This window comes from Papaver somniferum, chromosome 3 (genome assembly GCF_003573695.1).
Source record: "Papaver somniferum cultivar HN1 chromosome 3, ASM357369v1, whole genome shotgun sequence".
Classification (NCBI taxonomy): domain Eukaryota; kingdom Viridiplantae; phylum Streptophyta; class Magnoliopsida; order Ranunculales; family Papaveraceae; genus Papaver; species Papaver somniferum.
In genome coordinates, this window is record NC_039360.1 from 28,070,650 (window position 1) to 28,086,420 (window position 15,771).

Consider the following 15,771-nt stretch of genomic DNA (forward strand, 5'->3'; position numbering starts at 1 on the left):
AAATAATCAAAGAAAGATGATGCATGACACATTATGCAACCACCACAAATGATGCATAACAATTGGTGCAACCATATTTTGGTGCATGCATCCATTTATTTAATTTTGCACCCACTAAAACGCGGTATAAACCTAAAAAGTAACATTTTCACCAAAAAAAAAAATGAACAATAAAGTATGCGATCATTTTCAGGATTGTATAACAAGTTATGTAACAAAATTTGAAGTTGCGTAACATGTTATGCATCCGTTTTCAGATCAATTTTAATGCTAACGAAAACGTTGTTGCATAAATGGGTTATGCTGCCATTTTCTCGATTGCATAACAAATTATGCATCTATTTTCTTGGATGCATGACAGGTTATGCAGCCATATTTGTATCTCTATATAGATTATACATCTAGGTTATGCATAATGCATCATGCAACCATTTTTCACTGCATAACAGGTTATGCATACACTTTTATAGCTGCATAATAGATTATGCAGTCGTTTTTCAGTTGATTTCAGTGCCAATGAAGAAAAAAATGACTGCATGATGCATTATGCATCCATTTTCATGACTGCGTAACAAGTTATGCGGCCATTTCTCTAGTTGCATATCTGATTATACAGTTACACATTACACTTATAGTTTCAAAAAAAAGTCCAATTTTGTTTTCCAACAACAAACCATTTATTCTTGAACATAATACACAAGTTACAAATATAATAAAGCCTACTGACTAACATTAATATTATAGTAAGCAAGGGGGCATAATCTTAATCTTAAATTTATATTGGCGAGTTAACAAGTCCCTCTATCTTTGTTTTGTTGCTAATCCCAGCAAAGTTTAACATAAAACTCCTAAAGATTTTCATTTCACAATCAATTTTTTCAGCCCCATGGTCAGCAAATAAGACTCACCTTTCATACTAAACTGGCAGATTCCTCGACCGTTCTTATCACCTCTTGTTGCCTTTTGACCTCTCCCAGCTTCACCGCCAGCACCTCCACCATTATCTACACCCCCACCTCTACTACCCCACCAGCACCACCGCCACTGTCAAAATGGCTGCATAACTTAGTTAAGAAATATATATTTATTTATCACGGTTATGCAGCCGCATAACTAGTTATGCATTTAATTTGGTATGCATAACATGTTATGCACCCTTTAAAGATGGATACATAACCTGTTATGCGCCTTTTCAGTTTGTTGCATAACAAGTTATGCATATACTTTAATCTGCATAACAGGTTATGCACCCTTTAAAGATGGCTGTATAAGTTGTTATACACCCTTTCAGTTTATTGCGTAACCTGTTCACCATCAATACATGATAAATAAAAATGAACAAAAAAAATATCAAACACTCATCTCGCCGAAGTGAAGCATCAACTAGTATACTCAAGCAAGACAACAACAGTTGAAACAAACACTAATTAATCACCAGCTTGAACAATCTAAAGATAGCCAACAGAACATCAATAACAGACGAAATCAGTATGAGCAAGCACCTCTGTCCGACCACTAAACCAAAACTCAGAAAGAATATTTCACCCTGCGCATTATAAATACATTTCACTAATCACCAATAAAACATATTAGCAGCCATAAAAGTCCATAAAACAGAGTTTAACAAGTGGATGACTCACTTACGGTGAGGTTATGAGTTTTTGGCGCATAGTTTTCAAATTTCTCTTATGCGGAGGAACATACTTTCCCAGGCTATAAACTAATTAACCAGCAACTTCTAACAACACTGTTTTCGTAAGAAAAAACTGAAATTACAACTACTAAAATTACATGGTCAGCGTCGACACAATTACATTAAGCATTCAATAAAAGAAAGTTTACACATGAGCGGCAACACACCACATTAAAGTGACCATTAGATCATACATTCAAGTGTGTAGTAAATTATGTAGGAGAATGATAAATAACTCGCCTTATCATATGCTCATGTCTATCATATTGAGTTTTGCAATGTACAGGTTCCAGGCACAGGTTATAGAAATTAAATTTTAAGAACTTACAAACAAGAATTCAACTCATCGGTTTATAGTTTATACCATCGACCTTTTATTGTTTAGTCGCGATTTGTTTATTGCCCGATTTACGATGATTAACACAAAAACAAGTTCAACTCAAATGCTCAAGAATGTATACTGACCCGCTCGACCATCTTTCTTCTTCGACCTTAAAGTATACCAGTCTAAACAAGCACCATTTTTTTAAGAGCATTTATAAAAAAACAAGAATCTAATAGTATTGTCAGAAAAATCCATTGCTAAATAGGCAAACCATCTATAAGATAGGTAGGTCAATCCATATTGAACACATGCATTCAACTCATTCCTTATCTTGTTCGTACAGTAGCCAGAACTCTTTTCGATTGTGATCCTTTGACTATTACAAGTTGTCAATTAACAAGATCACATGAACTTGCTTTTTCTTTTTTTTTTATTTAGATTATGACTTACCAACTAATGCATTAGATGTACAAAGAATCATACTCTTTTAAGCAAAATTGCAGAATCACAAACTCAATATCCGCAAGAGTTTCAGCTCAGTAAAGCTAATATTACAGTAACAAACAACCCTTGTATAGTAATATCATTTTATGGTCTAATTAACTAATTCACATCACGAATTTGAAGGGCCAAAAGCACACATAATAGGAGTACTACTGCATAAAAACATATTCAAATTAAACCACACCAAATAAAAAAAAATATCCACAAATCCCACTCAAAAGCTTAAATTTGTGAAATTTCACAAACTTACTTATACGTTGACATCAAATTAAAGACCAATTAGTACAAAATGCTTCTTAATAAGTACTAAATCAGAAATTTACCTAATATTTATTTAAACTAAGAAGTTAAAACCAATATCAAAGCTTGAAAAAAGAAAACTAAAATACCTTTTCGTTTTCCGTTTTAGAAGGTTGAGGACTCCTTCTCCGCCTGCTCCATGATTAGGCCCCGGCAACGAAAACCAACTACAGAATTGAATATTGATTTACTTAATGAAACAATCAATACTTAGATCTGATTGGATTCACTTAATTGATGATTGTTGGACATTTTCTCTGTCAATTTCTAAAAGAATTTCGAATACCTTAACAGATCGCATAAAAAAAAAAACCTTAAAAAAAGTTAAAATTGAAAAACACCAAAACCAAATCGATAACAGAAAGGAAAAATAGAACAAGATAGAAAATTATTTTGAAACGATGAAAAAAGATTTAGAAAGATATGATCTCTCAGTTACTGATCTTCAAGATAACCCTACAATATTATCTTGACTCTCTCTCTCTGAAAAAAATTGTACGAGGAGAAAAACTAAAAAGAGAAGAGTAATCGGGAAGGTCAGTTTGGGTAACCAGAAAAGCAAAAACTATTTTTTCCTAAACTATGGGCCTGCGCGAAAGTTTTCCAGCAAAAGTGGGTGCGCGCGTGAGTTTTTGCGCCAGTGGGTTTTTGAATGAGAAAAATCTGAATAATGGGGGTGGCCGTAGTTTTCACTTCCCAATTTTGAACCCTAGCCCAATACACTCTCCCAGCCCACAAACATCTTGAATACCCTATTTAAGCCGAAATGAAGAGAAACCCTAAATCCTTCATTTGTAAAACCTACTAGGGTTTCTGTATATAAGCGCTGCTTCAAATCGGGAGCCTCTCTCAAAACTTCATCCCTAAAACCAGAGAGTGAGTGAAAGAGAGAAAAACCTTTCACATCAACCAATCATGGCGGAACGTGGTGCAGGAGACAGAGGTGGATTCGGAGGAGGTTTTGGCGGTCGTGGAGATCGCGGCGGCAGAGGTGACAGAGGAAGAGGAGATCGTCGTGGTGGAAGAAGAGGCGGCGGCCGTCGTGAAGAGGAAGAGAAATGGGTTCCAGTCACCAAACTCGGTCGTCTTGTGAAAGACGGACAGATCAGAAGTCTTGAACAGATTTACCTTCATTCACTAGCAGTGAAAGAATACCAAATCGTTGATACTCTCTTAGGACCAGTATTGAAAGATGAAGTGATGAAAATCATGCCTGTTCAGAAGCAAACTCGTGCTGGACAGAGGACCAGATTCAAGGCTTTTGTTGTTGTTGGTGACACTAATGGTCATGTTGGTTTGGGAGTGAAATGCAGTAAAGAAGTTGCTACTGCTATTCGTGGTGGGATTATTCTTGCTAAGTTGTCTGTTGTACCTGTTAGAAGAGGTTACTGGGGTAACAAGATTGGTAAACCACATACTGTTCCTTGTAAGGTTACTGGGAAATGTGGTTCTGTTACTGTAAGAATGGTTCCTGCTCCTCGTGGTGCTGGTATTGTTGCTGCTAGAGTTCCTAAGAAGGTTTTGCAGTTTGCTGGTATTGATGATGTTTTCACTTCATCTCGTGGATCTACCAAAACCCTTGGAAACTTTGTTAAGGTTTGCATCTCGATTTTAAACTTTTTATGTTTTAGTTGATGTAGAAGTTGTTTTTGCCTAGAAATTGATTGCCTGTTTGTATGCTGAGTGAGTACTGGTTATTGTTAGTTTGTATCTTGTAGCATGACTTGTTTATTGCTGAATTGGCTGTGTTTTGGTTTCGATTGTGTGACTTGTTTATTGAATTGTATGATTAGGGTTCACCGGGGATTGGTTTTTATTTCAATTAGAATTGCACCTACAACTTGTTTTGCATGAATTGATTGTTTTTCTGAGTATATATGGTGCCATTGAAATGTGGAGTTGCCTCAATGTTGTTTTCTGCTATTGATAGGTTGTGGTAGTCTGAGTGATGTTAGATTGTTTATAAAAACCCGCTTGAAGTTTTCTACGAATTTGATTACAAATATTAAATCATCAGATGGTAGTATCGTAAGACCTAGTAGGATTTGTTTTTGGAAATGAAATGATCTCATAGTAAGACAATAATGATTTGTTTCTGACCTTGCTTTAGTATCATGTGTGTTGAGTATGTAGTAAGTAGAAACAATGTCATTTTTGTGCCTTTTGAGGTTCTTTTGGTGATATTAGCTCAATGATTACATTCCTTTCGAAGGCAATATACGCTATTCTCATTGGTATATTATCAACATGATGATAACATAAAATGTATATGAGAGCTTCACCACTGTAATACAGTATTATTAGCTACACTAGATGATATAGTTAGACTATTAGGACTTCTTGGTGCCCTTGCTTAGTATTGTGTGGGGGTTTGTAGTAAGTATAAACCAATGCATCAATGTGCTCTTTGAGGCTCTTTTGGTGGTACAAGCTCGATGATTACATGCCTTTCACAGGCAATATACGCTATTCTCATTGGTATATAACCAACAGGATGATAACATAAAATGTTTATGAGAGCTTAGCCACTATTATATGTTGTTAACTATACATTTGATTTGGCTGTTTTTCTGCTGGCGAAGCCTCAGATTCCAAGCTTCAAAGAATTTCACAAATTAATTTTTCGTGAGTTAAACTGTTATGGTCTCTTTCATTGGAACTCTTTGTAGCTTCTTGAATTCGTAGTCCTGAGATGAAGGTTCTTCGATGGTTGATATTTTAGACCTTTTAAACAGGGAATCATGCTAATCTTTTATTTGACAATATTATTAGCTATTTAGCATCCAGTCACTTTTTATGTTCTGCATGTTATTCTGATCGTGCACAACCTATTATTTTTCATCTTACCCCTAGCCATATTCTGAATATCATCTAGCTGTGTGGAAATTAGTCCCCTGTACCAGATCATAGCAATTTTATTGTTTCCATGCTTTGATATTAGAGTTTTATTTTGATTTGAAACAATAATTCTTTTCGGACGATGAAAAGAACATCGCAAAAACCGACTCGTATTGGATGGTGGTTCTCAAATCAGGTTCCCCATTTCCCTATTAGGTGAATCTGTTTTTGGGGTGTTTTTTTTATTGTCTGTAGTAGACCTACTGATTTTGTTTTGTTAAGCCTTTGTGTTACTTCTCTGATTGAATTTTATGATCTGCTATTCTTTTGCAGTTTCTTTGTATATTTCCTATGTCTTTAAATGTTTGTTCTATCTTATATCGAAAGTATCATCCATATGTGGTTGAGTTCTCGATACCTATTATCTGGTTATGTTTGTGGAGTTCGAGATTGATGAGTAACAGTCTGCTAATGCTCTTATGTTTTGTATCTGCAGGCTACTTTTGATTGTCTCCAAAAGACATACGGGTTCTTGACTCCAGATTTCTGGAAGGAAACTAGCTTTACCAAATCCCCTTTCCAAGAGTACACTGACCTGTTGGCTAAGCCCACAAAAGCTATCACTCTTGAAGAAGTTGAAGCTTAAATGGCTCCAAGATGAGAGAATTAAGAATAGTCTTTAGCTTATATTTTTGGATTACTTGTTATCTCGTTTTGTTTTTACTTAAATGGTGTTGCTGGACATAAAGATTTTGAAAACTAAAGCCAGTTGAACTTGAGAACTCCCTTGGATGTAGTTTTGCAATATGATGTTTGTTTAATTCTCTTTACCATTTCGTTTTTCCCTGTTTGTTGAGTTGTGCTTTCTTTTGTCTCCTGTCACAGTTCCCTTGCCCCTGCATGTTTTGGCTCCTCAAGGAACCAAATATACTGGAATGTCGCATCATATAGCCATATAAATGCATAAGGAACCCATAAATCTTTAAAGACATGGCTTCCTTACGAAGGCAAGCTGCATAGTTTTGGTTGGCCACTCCATATTCAGTTATCCTTGCTGCAGTTTACATATGGTCTTTGTGGGAGTTTAGATATCTTCTTTTTTTCCATATCCAGCATCTCTCTCAAACCTCCATAGTGCAGTATAGCATCTGCATCTCTTCTTTGGTCCTTCTGGAAACCCTCACTTGGCTTCACCAACGAAAGGATCAGATGCAATTTGATCCCTAGAGAGTCGAATTAAACAGCTATCTCAAACATGGCATATATGTAAAATAAGTGTCTGTTTGGCAGCAATTTAGGGTTGTGGGGAAACTTGTCAGTAATGATATGAAAATCGAAGTTTACTAAAATCGAATCCAAATTTGCAAAGATAGAGATGTAAATATCTCAGACTTGCATTTGGGAGTGAATGACGCCGTCTTTCTTCTATTTAGCCCTTCCTTCTTTTCTTCTCGTCTCTCTTTGCTGTTATGGAACGATCCGACGGGTCATTTTCAATTACTTGTTCAAATAAGGTGAAATATATTCACATTGGTTGACCACTGAAGCGATTAATACAGTGTTATAGTGTTCCCCGGGCCTTTTTCCCAAATCCCTCAAAATCTGACACCTAAAAAAAGATCTTTTTAATACATGATGGGTAAAAAAAATCTACTTCTAATCCAATAGAAACCGACTGTTTCTCAGAGAAAACATCATCTTCACTGTACTCCTGTGCCTGCATTTCTACAATAGCTTTAGCAACTTCAAACGCTCTTCATGTTCCGGATCCAGCTTTGGTGGTGTGTAAGACCCCCCAAGATCCTCAACTACATATTCCTGGAAGTGTTTGTGGGAAACAAGATACTAAATGTCAAAACCCAGCACAAGATTGACTAAGGTTTAAAACACATAATGTTGGAATGTTAGGTCGAGTAATGACTTTTTGAAGGCGATAAACAAAAGCATTCCACTGGAGAAGTATTTACCTTAGTCAGCTCCATTTTTGTTAAGATGTGATAGTGTCTCTGCCAAATCCTCTGTACGGCCATGGAAGCAGCAAGCAAACCATATGCGATGCCAAGGATGGCAAATATGACAACGAAGATAATAACAAGAGCGAAGCATGCTTCCATAGATGCTGGGAAGCAGTCTAAAATACCCCACCCGTAGCAGCAATTCCGACAGCCAGCCAAGCATGGGTCGTTATTGTTGAAGGAGGAGCAATGTATTATCAGTCCGACAAACCCAAGTATAACAAAGAAAGCCAACACGCCTGTGAATTCAGATATCTAAGATCAGTTGGTGCAGCAACGCAACTATCAATACTTAGATCCAGTCTTGTATTTAGAGATGATTGACAGCCAATATAAAGGAAGTTGTCAGAGTGAACTACCAGAGTACGTTCTAAGTAGAACAGATATTCTGTGGTGAAAAAGAGAATTCATTCTAAGGCTGACCTATACAGTAGTAGAAAGGAATTGGATGCTTCGAAAGTATACGGTCCCATCCATCACTGAATGAATTCCTGAAGCTCCCATTTGTATCCAGCAAGTATGCAAAGCCAGCCATCACGGAGATTGCCTGCAGAAATGCTTCAATTACTTACCATTTTTCGAGTTCCCCTAGGATTTATGAACTCATAAAAGAAAAACAAAACTAACATATCTGGGGATTTTGATAAACTGATCCATGAATTATAGGGGAGTTTTAGGTGACACTTAATGTATCATTTTTCCATGAACAGCCCACATTCCGCTAGGAAAAAATTATGGCGAATATGAGCTGCTTTTGCCAATCTAGTCAGTGGTAGGAACTTTTGGCAATTTGTGATTAACTAAGTGAAAAGGCTCTGGTTTTTGCTTTTATTAAACTTTTGCTTCATTGCCTTGAGGCTGTTGAATTTCCTAAGTCCCTTTCCCGCATCACATGATTCTTCACTTACCAGGCAAAAATAACTGTCCACTAAATGGTGTATATTTCTGTGTTTGCATTATCTAGACGACTAGACCTTTAAAGGCTTTGTCATACTGGCCAGAAAATAATGAGCTCATACAATTATAATTGTGAAAGTAGTTAGGACAATACGGCAAAATTGTTTTTCTCAGTATCCACTAAACGCAAAGGTACAGGTTACCCTCCATATCTTTCCTTCAAGTCTCTCCATGAAATACAATTCATCCCAAATCAAACCTACCCACTTAACATACATGTTTGTGTGAATACCATACAATTAGTCTTATCTACTTCACCCCTTCATGGGTATAAAATGAAAAATGATTTGCAGCAAGCAATTCATCCCAAATCAAGCTGCCATTTAACATATACATTTACGGGAGTATCATACAATTACTCTTAGGCAAGGTTTTCACTTCAAAAAATGAAATACGAAAATGACTTACAGTTTGTACAGCCAAGAAGACAAGAAGAACATCCCTGGCAACAAAAATCCTGAATTTAATTTTCCGCCAACAGTAATCCTCTAGCAATTCCACTCGAAGATGAAATCGTGCCTTACAAGTAGTACAGTGTGAGAATGAAAATCCTTCCTACAAAATCAACAAAAATAAAAAACATTTCAAACATTTACATTAATCCAATCAAAAATCTAATTACATCATTTCCAAAAATCATTTTACCTTAACTGATCGCCAGTGATCAAGACAACCTCGATGAACAAACTGTTGTGTGCCTTTGCACATACACGGAGATATCAAATCTTCACCTAAAAAATGTCAAAAAAAATTCATTTCAAAATGATAAATACAGCTACGAAGTAAAATTGAAATTACTTAATTGTATCTTTAATACCTGGTTCGCCATCGTATTCGAGGCAAATGCGACAACAAATAGCTGAATTATCTTCAATATCTCCTTCCTTATTAACATGTTCATCGTCATCTTTAATCTCCGAATTTGATTGTTGGTGGTTCTCAAGTAAAGGATGAGAATCACTTAATTGATCTTCCTCTTGATCTCTCCTCATTTCTTCTAATTCTACTTCACCCATAATATTAATTCGATTAACTAAAAATCGCTCCCAAATTCAGAAGAAGAATAAGTAGAACCCTAGAAAATTCTCGATGATGAAAATGAAAATCAACGAAAAAGGATATTTAGATTTTATTTTAATTTTTAAGTGTAATAGGAGAGTACATGGCACGTTGTGCTATGCGTGGTAAACACCGTTGGATTTATGCGTGCGTACAACAACACGTAATTCGACAAACAAGATTCTCTTGGGGAACATCTGTTTGGATAAAGTCAGAGATGTACAAGGAAATGGAAATTTGAGCATGATAAATAATGCACCTCTTAACGAGGTGTACCGGTACAATGGGACAGGCCGGGCTGGCCAGTTCATTTTGTCGAACCTAGTTGGTGGATTTTTTAATTTGACACGATCGGCCATATTAAGGATATCCAAACCAGCAAAACAAACAAACGACTAAAAGAAGAAAACAATATAAAAAAAATTAACCAATACCAGTCTTCTTAGTCATGATAAATGTTGCGTGATCCTTATCCAACGGTCCAAATTTTCTTGAAACACAAAAATGATGCTTCTCTGTTAAAAAATCAACAACTTTATTCATCTCTATAGCAATGAGAAAATTATGAAATCTCTTTCGAAGTCTCTTTATTCTTCTCCAAATTTGTATTCCTGAAAGCATCGGCATCTGGATTTGTGAGCAGATTACCCACATCCATAGAATCGATGACAACATGAATATCAACAATTCTCATATTTACAATCATCTTTAGTTCCAACCCAACTCCCTACATCTCATGATCCAGGACGAGATTAGGTCTACTACCTCCACAAGCAACATCCAGAACATCTCCATTTGAATTCCTAAAAATAGACAAAACCCTCCAAAATCATCTCTCGAAGAGCCATTATAATTCCACGGAGCATCATGAATATATGGACAAGAATAATAGATATTTTCAAGAGATATAAACACAATCAACTTTCCATATCTGCGTAAAGCATATGATATTATGGCTTTGATACTCATTTTGAGCCTTAACTGCCACTTTGGAACGAATATCTTGAACAATACTTGATCATCAAAATTAGATTAAGATTTAAAAACTCTGATATTTTTTTTCCTTCCATATGTGGTACACAAAATCATTAAAAGCTAATTTTTTAATAGCAGTTATACAATTAGAAGTTAGAACCACTAAAACTACCCCTACACCAAACAATTTCCTCATCCCAAGTTGAGGCAAGTTTCCTGACATAACCAAGCTTTAATAATAGTGGAAATTGAATAAATAGACCTTTCCAAATAATAATAGAAAAAAGTACACTCATAAAAAAGTGATTCTCAAACTCACTAGCTTCACTACTTAGAATTCTAAAAGGTGAATAACACCCCTGAAAAGGAGAGGGTACCCAGCACACCAACAATTTTGTCTTTTAATAGCAGAATGAATCCGTGTAATATTTAAATAATTAAAAAAAATCAACGTGGAAAAGTAAAAACACACATGTACAAGAATTTTATTAACGAGGAAACTACAATCTTTTAGAAAAACTTTGTTACCTCGTCCAGCTTGAAAACTACACTGTATTAAATCACTACAAACACTAACCTACTATCAAACTTCAGAATGAAATGCAGCTGAGACCGAATCGACCCTTCAAGCGATTCCACTTCATTCGTGCTCCTAACGTCTCTTGTTGTCGTATTGTCTCGATCTCGTATCCATAAACGATCACATGAAGTGTAAACCGATTTGTTGTATTATCTCAACTCAGTCCATAGACAATCAATTTCAGAGAAAGGACTTATAGGTGGAAAAGTTTTAAATTGAGGTGTATTTGGGTACCCTCTTCTTTTCACTTATGACGGGCATGTAAGTGAACAATCACGGGGATGGAAGGATAGTTATGCCTTTGATCAATTATTTTCTAGTAATGTGCAGATGATAGAGAGTTTGGAGCTAAAGAGTTATGATACTGAATCAAGACCTACTCCTCTTCATCATGTTTTTTCTTCACTCTTTCCAAAAGAGGAGATTGCGCATAATGGTGGAAAACGTGTAAACACCAGAAAACTCTATGCGCGATACAATCACCTGGAAGAAACTGGAGCATTGGAAGAGACTCTTCAAGAAATTGAGATAGCCATACAAACCGAACTTCAACGCCGTTGGGATATGGAAGATGATGAGGTTGACGAAGATTCTGATGAAGATGAGCAACCTTTGGAAAATTCTTGTAACAATGATACAATTATTCCAACTTCGGATCATAATAAAGATCATTCTCCTATCGAAAAGGAGGAGATTGGGTATGACATATCTATTGTTATAAATGGTGTAACGTACTCAAACGAAGATATTATGAGTTGCATCAAAGAACTAGACTTTTTAAGAGAAAATTCTGATTCCGATGACGAGATTATTGAAGAGATGGAGATTGAGAATGAAACCAAATTGATTGAAGTCGTGGAATACCCAATTGAGCTTGCTAAGGATTATAATGATGCTGAGATTTCGTTTGAAGCAGAAATTTAAAGTTCAATCGAGGACCACGATATACTTGAGGTAAATAATTCACTGGAGATAATTAATGAGGGTCCTATACAAGGTTTGTCTAGTCCTTTGCATAATTCTGTATCTATTGATCCTCTTCCTCTAATCGAAGTAGCTTCTCAAAGAGTTGTTAACCCAACTTTTAAGAAAATACCTCAATTAGGATTGGAGTTGTGTGCTTCAAAAGTTTTAACATTATTTTTCTTCTAAGTATCCACCACTTGATGTGTTTGATTCGAGTATAGTGCAGGTTCACCAAGCTGAGGAACCTTTAGAAGTTCCCGAATTTTATGCTCTATATCCACATCCGAGTATAGAAAGGACTAAGTGTGGGGTAAACTTCAATATTTATATTTTGTGATAATGTTTTTGTGAAGTTGTTATTTGAATTGCAGATTGTTATTTGGAAGGATTACCAAATTTTCAGATTATTGGTGTACGGAAGATAACAATAACGTCGGGATGACGACGTTAAACCAAGCGCTATATGGAGGCAACCCATCGGTTTTGTATCTCTATCCCATCTTATTTTTCTTAGTTTTTCATATCATATCATCAGAAATTTCTGACTGCGCAGCTGTCACCAAAATAGCTCATGAGACTTCATACGAAGTCCGGTTTGAGTAGTTGACCCCAAATTTTAAAGTGGACAGACATACCTTTCTTTTACAGAAAGAAAATTTGAATTCATAGTCTTTTAATTTGTACCAATTGGCCTGGAAATTTGAGTTTCATTATTTTTCCAGAACTTTTTCAGATTGCATGCCTGCCAGTCTATAGGCCATAAAAGTCAGAATGTTTATCGAAACACTGTGACCTTTTGAAACGTTATAGAAAATACGTATTCCAACAACTTTTGTTTATGATGTTTTTCCTAGTTCCCTATCCATTTGTACAATTTTCGAGTTTTTCCAGGATGTTACGTCAGAAATCAATATTTTCGGTTTTGAACATTGAGGCCAATGTTGAGTTTAAGTGTGGGGGAGTAATTAAGCATGTTTGGCTAGTATATTATATTATTATTCACTTTCTTGAGCCACTTTTAGAGTGCATATATATATAAGACAGATAAAATAAAAATAATACTCTTTGATTCCTTGCATTCTTAATACTTCATCTTTTGGAGTTAATTATGAGCTATTTAGCATGACACTAAACCTTTTAAGGTTGAAACAGTTCTTACCGCTATAGATTTTGTCGTGCTTTGTCATTCTACAATCTTTAATTATATATGTTTATAATTGAATGCGAAACTCAGGTGCTATCAATAGCATGGTAGTCGTTTGAAAGATTCGTCCTCTCAATTTATCATTACTTTCCTTTTATTTTTGCTGTTATATGTTTCTCTAAGTGATTTGGTGGGATCCTAGTTGCCATGGATGTTGTAGCAAGGTAATCGTTGGTTGAATTTTTCTTATAAAATCCCATAGACAATTGTCTTACACTCATAACAAGTGAGCCAAAAATCAAAAATATATATAAGGCTCCTCATCATACATCGACATTTAAAATAAATAAATAAATAAATACAAAGAGAAGATTATCCATGTTTCCATCGCCTAAACAAGCGTGGAATGCAAGATCAATGGGAATCAATCATATAGTCGATGAAATGAGTGAAACCTATCATCATTATTTATCAAGTAAAAAATATTATTGATGAGGTTCTCGACACTTGGATAACAGTATGTGTGAAACGTTGTCCCTGTCTCCGTCGCCTAAACAAGCATGGAACGCAGTATCTAAGGGAACTATCACATATTTGCTGAAAGGAATCATGTACTTAGAGTATCTAATCATGTTGTAGAGTTAAATGAATTCTTCTCTCAACTAGTGCACTAAATGTATAAATTATCCTTTGAAAAAATTCATACAAGTATTGTGGGTAACATCTTTCACCTTAGTCAACATTTGCACACTTCACTATTCTATGTCCATTCTCTTATCTATCCATGTGATTTCAGTACGCGAGTGTTGCGGCTAACATTGTAACAAGTAAAATGACTATCTTAGTAGAGTTTTGCAATCGGATTGAATGTCACATGTAAGTAATTGCTTATGTGTGATGATTGAAATGTATGTGCGATGTTTGTAGCTAAAAAAAAAAGTAGGATGATTACTTATCGGCTACTACTTTGTGTCTTTCCTTAGTAATTCTTCCAAGGCGAGAAATTGGAGCAGGTTTTGTGGGTATACCTCTTGGAAACCCTCACGCTATAACTCTTCCACTAGGGACACCTAGGGATTTAAAGGCATGTTGCATTAGCTAAGTATAACCATATTCTAAACGAATATGAGTTTTTATATTTCAAATTAGTTTATTTTAGTTTGCTCGAGGACTAGAAAAAGTTAAGTGTGGGGGAATTTGATAAGTGCATTTCGTACTTGCTTTAGCTATTATTCTTGCTTATTTTCGTATCATTACTCTTGTTTTCTCTTATGTGTCTCTATTAGGTCAATCATACAAAAGGGAGCTACAAACTGCTAAAAATAGCTAAGGAAAGAAGTATTCCAAGTATCCAACTGCCCAAGTCCAAGAGAAGTGGAAGAAGTGCGACGAAAAGGAGCGAAACGCTCAAAATCAAGATACAAGCCAAAGACTGAGATTAAATCATTCAAATTCAGTATTTTTCATCACCATATTGAATAGAATTGAAAGAGGAAAAGATTTCAAAATGAATGAGGTCATTCCGAGTTCGAACGAAGAAGTTATGGACAAAACAAGTTTTTTATCGAATATCGAAGACAGGAAAAGTATGCAAACGGGTATGCAAACGGATTTTCAGTATGCAAACGCGTATGCATACTTATTTCCATGGATTTTATTACATAATTAAGTATGTGAAAGGGTATGCATACTTGTGAAGGCCAAAATTCACGATTAAGCTTTTTCTTCGTAATTTCGGGTCGGGTTCCTTAACCGACGGAGATACTTGGAGGCCAAGCATTGTAAACCTATATAAATACGTATTAATCATTCCAAAGAAGATATCATATCATCTCATATCTCTACATCAAAACCTAGGATTTACCCCTTTTAGGGGGAAACCACCATTGTTCATATTCTTTGTAATATGAGTAGCTAAATCCTTGTTGATTAAAGATGAATTTAATGTTCTAAGCGTGAAGCTTTATTAATAATACAAGTCTATTTGAAGTTTTAATCATCATCGTTTGCTTTCATTATATCTAGGGTTTATGATTGATTTGGGTGCGCAACTAGATTAGTCTATTGATCATTCTATTGCTAGTAGAGAGTTGAGCGATCCGTAATTGTCATGCCTCCTATATAAGTAGAAAACATGAGACCTTGCAAAGGGATTCTGTAAAGCAATCGTGTGCGGAAACAACATCAGTAAGTGAACTGAGCGTACTGAGTTTAACTGCTAGAATCAAACCTAAGTTCACAAACCCTAAAGCGTTCGATTGAGTTACACCTTGTAAGCGTACCTCAAGGCGGCTCAGTTGGATAGAATCTGGTGACTAAGCGTACCTGTTATCCGGTGATAAAAGGAGTTTTGGGGATAGCTAAGGATACCTGCTATTCTATGGTTGGTGATGAATGGTTCTTACGAACAATTGA

The 15,771-nt window shown here is 35.6% G+C and overlaps 2 protein-coding genes and 2 non-coding genes across 4 annotated transcripts; 3 read left to right on the top strand and 1 right to left on the bottom strand.

The window, feature by feature from the left end:
- The first annotated feature begins 3,614 nt into the window (after window positions 1–3,614).
- LOC113355666 (40S ribosomal protein S2-3-like) lies at window positions 3,615–6,501 on the top strand. Its single transcript, XM_026598578.1, has 2 exons — window positions 3,615–4,418; window positions 6,157–6,501. The coding sequence occupies exons 1-2, from the start codon at window positions 3,738–3,740 to the stop codon at window positions 6,304–6,306; spliced, it is 831 nt and encodes a 276-aa protein (XP_026454363.1). The 5' UTR covers window positions 3,615–3,737; the 3' UTR covers window positions 6,307–6,501.
- LOC113362481 lies at window positions 5,008–5,100 on the top strand. Its single transcript, XR_003365735.1, has one exon. It is a non-coding gene; the product is annotated as a small nucleolar RNA U54 (small nucleolar RNA).
- LOC113362482 lies at window positions 5,252–5,344 on the top strand. Its single transcript, XR_003365736.1, has one exon. It is a non-coding gene; the product is annotated as a small nucleolar RNA U54 (small nucleolar RNA).
- Window positions 6,502–7,157: 656 nt separating the features above from the next.
- Window positions 7,158–9,746, bottom strand: LOC113355667. Its single transcript, XM_026598579.1, has 6 exons — window positions 9,450–9,746; window positions 9,278–9,363; window positions 9,041–9,187; window positions 8,099–8,222; window positions 7,628–7,914; window positions 7,158–7,478 (listed from the first exon to the last, which is right to left on the bottom strand). The coding sequence occupies exons 1-6, from the start codon at window positions 9,646–9,648 to the stop codon at window positions 7,386–7,388; spliced, it is 936 nt and encodes a 311-aa protein (XP_026454364.1). The 5' UTR covers window positions 9,649–9,746; the 3' UTR covers window positions 7,158–7,385.
- Between the last annotated feature and the right edge of the window lie 6,025 nt (window positions 9,747–15,771).

Coding starts and splice junctions, on each gene's coding strand:
- LOC113355667 (XM_026598579.1), bottom strand. CDS start 9,648: ATGGGTGAAGTAGAATTAGAAGAAATGAGGAGAGATCAAGAGGAAGAT. Junction 9,364..9,449: donor CGAATACGATGGCGAACCAG/GTATTAAAGATA, acceptor GACATTTTTTAG/GTGAAGATTTGATATCTCCG. Junction 8,223..9,040: donor TCTTCTTGGCTGTACAAACT/GTAAGTCATTTT, acceptor GCATTTCTGCAG/GCAATCTCCGTGATGGCTGG.
- LOC113355666 (XM_026598578.1), top strand. CDS start 3,738: ATGGCGGAACGTGGTGCAGGAGACAGAGGTGGATTCGGAGGAGGTTTT. Junction 4,419..6,156: donor CCCTTGGAAACTTTGTTAAG/GTTTGCATCTCG, acceptor TTGTATCTGCAG/GCTACTTTTGATTGTCTCCA.